The sequence below is a fragment of the Alosa alosa genome, chromosome 15, assembly GCF_017589495.1.
Source record: "Alosa alosa isolate M-15738 ecotype Scorff River chromosome 15, AALO_Geno_1.1, whole genome shotgun sequence".
Lineage (NCBI taxonomy): Eukaryota > Metazoa > Chordata > Actinopteri > Clupeiformes > Clupeidae > Alosa > Alosa alosa.
Window position 1 is genome coordinate 30,392,839 of NC_063203.1, and position 2,910 is coordinate 30,395,748.

The 2,910-nt window shown below is 55.0% G+C and overlaps 1 protein-coding gene across 1 annotated transcript in view; it reads right to left on the bottom strand.

The window, feature by feature from the left end:
• Positions 1–417: 417 nt before the first annotated feature.
• LOC125307938 (tyrosine-protein kinase receptor UFO) overlaps positions 418–2,910 on the bottom strand; it is a 62,602-nt gene continuing 60,109 nt past the window's right edge. Inside the window, 2 exon segments of the mRNA XM_048264069.1 lie at positions 418–665; positions 713–981. Coding sequence (XP_048120026.1) covers positions 418–665; positions 713–981 — 517 coding nt within the window.

Below are 2,910 nucleotides of genomic sequence, written 5' to 3' on the forward strand. Positions count from 1 at the left end.
CCCAGCTAACCCACTCTGATCAGTTTGAGAGATAATGGGCAGGTAATGGGCATTGGGGGCCTTTGTGTATAGTCAACAATGTCTCTCTTAGATTAGGCTTAGAATTGAGCTCAATTCAAATCTGGGATAATCAAAAAATACATGCAGGCAAATTCAACCAATTTTTAAATGTTTAGGAATGTGTCTTGGCATTGGCGTTGTGCTTGTGCAAAAAAAAAAAGTATACTGCAGGCCGGCCTGTTATCTGAATCACTTCACCACTAGGGGGCAGGCTTTTTCAATCTCTCAACACCTTCTGGAGTCCAAATCATATCCTTGTGCTAAGCAAGTGGCTGCCTGTGCTTGGTTGGGGGAATTACTAAAGTGAAGGGGGGACTGTTGAAAAATACTATAGAATGTTTCTGCAGAGGTCAGAGGTCACTGCCACGGCACTCTCCGGACTGCAGCGGGCCCCATGTGCCCGGTGCTGTGGTCATCGTCGTCCAGGTCCAGAGGGGGCACGGGGCTGGAGCGCTCGGATGGCTGCAGCCGCAAGGTGGGGGTGGGCGAGGCGGAGGACGAGCAGGTGGCGGAGGAGGGGTCCGCGAAGCTGGCAGCTGCAGCGACTTCCAGCGAAGCCTGGTGGCGGTCAATGTAGGGGCCGCGGGCTGGCGACGGGCGCCGCCCTGCAGTGGCACAGCACAAGCGTTGGGCTGGTGGGGTGCCGGCCCACCGTGGCCACCGAAATGCCGTGGGCGTGACATCATGGGCAGGGACAGGCCCGACAGGCCACTCATGATGCCGCCCAGCGGGCAGCTGGGGTCGCGGCCGCCCACGGCGCCCATCTCGCCAGACGACTCCTCCATGTTGACGTAGAGGATCTCGTCGGGGTCCTGCGGGTCAGGCAGCTCCTCCAGAACCTTCTCCAGCTCACAGCACAGAACCTCAAAACTGGGCCGGTCCTTAGGGCTCAGGAACCAGCAGGAGAACATGAGGGAGTAACTGCAGGAGGAGAGGGAGGAGAGAGAGAGAGAGAGAGAGGTATGTTCTTATCATTCTGAATCACTGAAGAGAATCAGGTTAATCCAATAGAATGTGACAGCTGACAGAGATGTTACAATATTTGACCTGATCTGACCACAGAGATGTTAAATATTTGACCTGATCTGACCACAGTGATGTTAAATATTTGACCTGATCTGACCACAGAGAGAGAGAGAGAGAAAGAGAGAGAGAGTGGTGTGAGACAGAGAGAATGTGAGACCTCTTTCAAATCCTCTTTCTTTGTTGTGGTATGATTGCTTTGGCAGCTTTATCACCATATGCCACGAGCCAGACAAAGCACCGTTGAATCGGAGGTCCAGTTTCAAAGACAGAGGGTCACGCATGAGCGCATCAATATGAACGCTGGACGCCGGACGCCGGGCTGGACAGAGCGAGGTACGAAACACATGCGGCCGAGATGGAACTCTGTTTGGCCACACAGTGCTGCTGCTAACGCTACGATTCAAAACACCCTCCGATCACCAAAGAATCCTGCTCATAACCGTGCACTGCAAAAGCAATTTAAGTGCAGCCATGACAGAGCTTCATGCAGCCTCAAGGAAAAGAAAGTGGTTTATACCCAGATCATTGCTCATCAACAACGATGGAGTAAATAAGCACCACAGGCCTTCACCATTAAACCTTCACTACACATGGCACCATTAAACCTTCACTACACATGGCACCTTTAAACCTTCACTACACATGGCACCATTAAACCTTCACTACAGCTGAACTTCCATCTTCTGCTCGTGGGTTGGGGTTGTTTGTTTGTTTGTTTGTTTACACACTTGTGTGATTTCCTGAGACAGCTTGATATCCTGATATCCATAGAGATATGAGAGTGACAGGATAGATGAGGAGAAGAGAGGAAAGGAGAGGAGAGAGGGAGAGTGGAGGAGAGGAGAGAGTGGAGGAGAGAAGAGAGGAGGAGAGAGAGGAGGAGAGGAGGAGAGGAGAGAGGAGGAGGAGAGGAGAGGTGAGGAGAGAGGAGAGGAGGAGAGGAGAGGAGAGGAGAGGAGGAGAGGAGAGAGGAGGAGGAGAGGAGAGGCAGGAGAGAGAGGAGGGAGATGAGGAGAGAGGAGAGAGAGGAGAGAGGAGGGAGAGACAGGAGAGGAGGAGAGGAGGAGAGGAGAGGAGAGAGGAGAGGAGGAGAGAGGAGGAGGAGGAGGAGAGAGGAGGAGAGGAGAGAGGAGAGGAGGAGAGGAGTGAGAGGAGGAGAGGAGGAGAGGAGAGAGAGAGGAGGAGGAGGAGGAGAGGGAGAGGAGAGAGAGAGGTGGAGGAGAGGGAGAGAGGAGGAGGAGGAGGAAGAGGAAAGGAAAGGAGAGGGGAGAGGAGAGGAGGAGAGAGGAAGAGGAGAGGAGGAGAGGAGGAGGAGAGAGGGGAGAGGAGGAGAGGAGAGGGGGAGAGAGGAGAGGAGGAGAGGAGGAGAGGAGAGGGGAGAGGAGGAGAGAGGAGGAGAGAGAGGAGAGAGGAGGAGAGGGGGGGGGAGGGGAGAGAGGAGGAGAGGAGAGGAGAGGAGAGGGGAGAGGGGGGGGAGAGGAGGAGGAGAGGAGAGGAGAGAGGGGAGGAGGAGGAGAGAGGAGGAGAGGAGAGAGGAGGAGAGGAGAGGGGAGAGGAGGAGAGGAGAGAGGAGGAGGAGGAGAGAGGAGGAGAGGAGGAGAGAGGAGAGAGAGAGTGGAGGAGAGGAGAGAGGAGAGAGAGGAGAGGAGGAGAGGAGGAGAGGAGAGGGGGAGAGTGGTGAGGAGAGAGGAGGGAGAGAGGAGAGGAGGAGAGGAGGAGAGGAGAGAGGAGGGAGAGGAGGAGGAGGAGAGAGGAGAGGAGGAGAGAGGAGAGGAGAGAGTGGAGGGGAGAGAGGAGAGAGGGGAGAGAGGAGAGAGGAGGAGA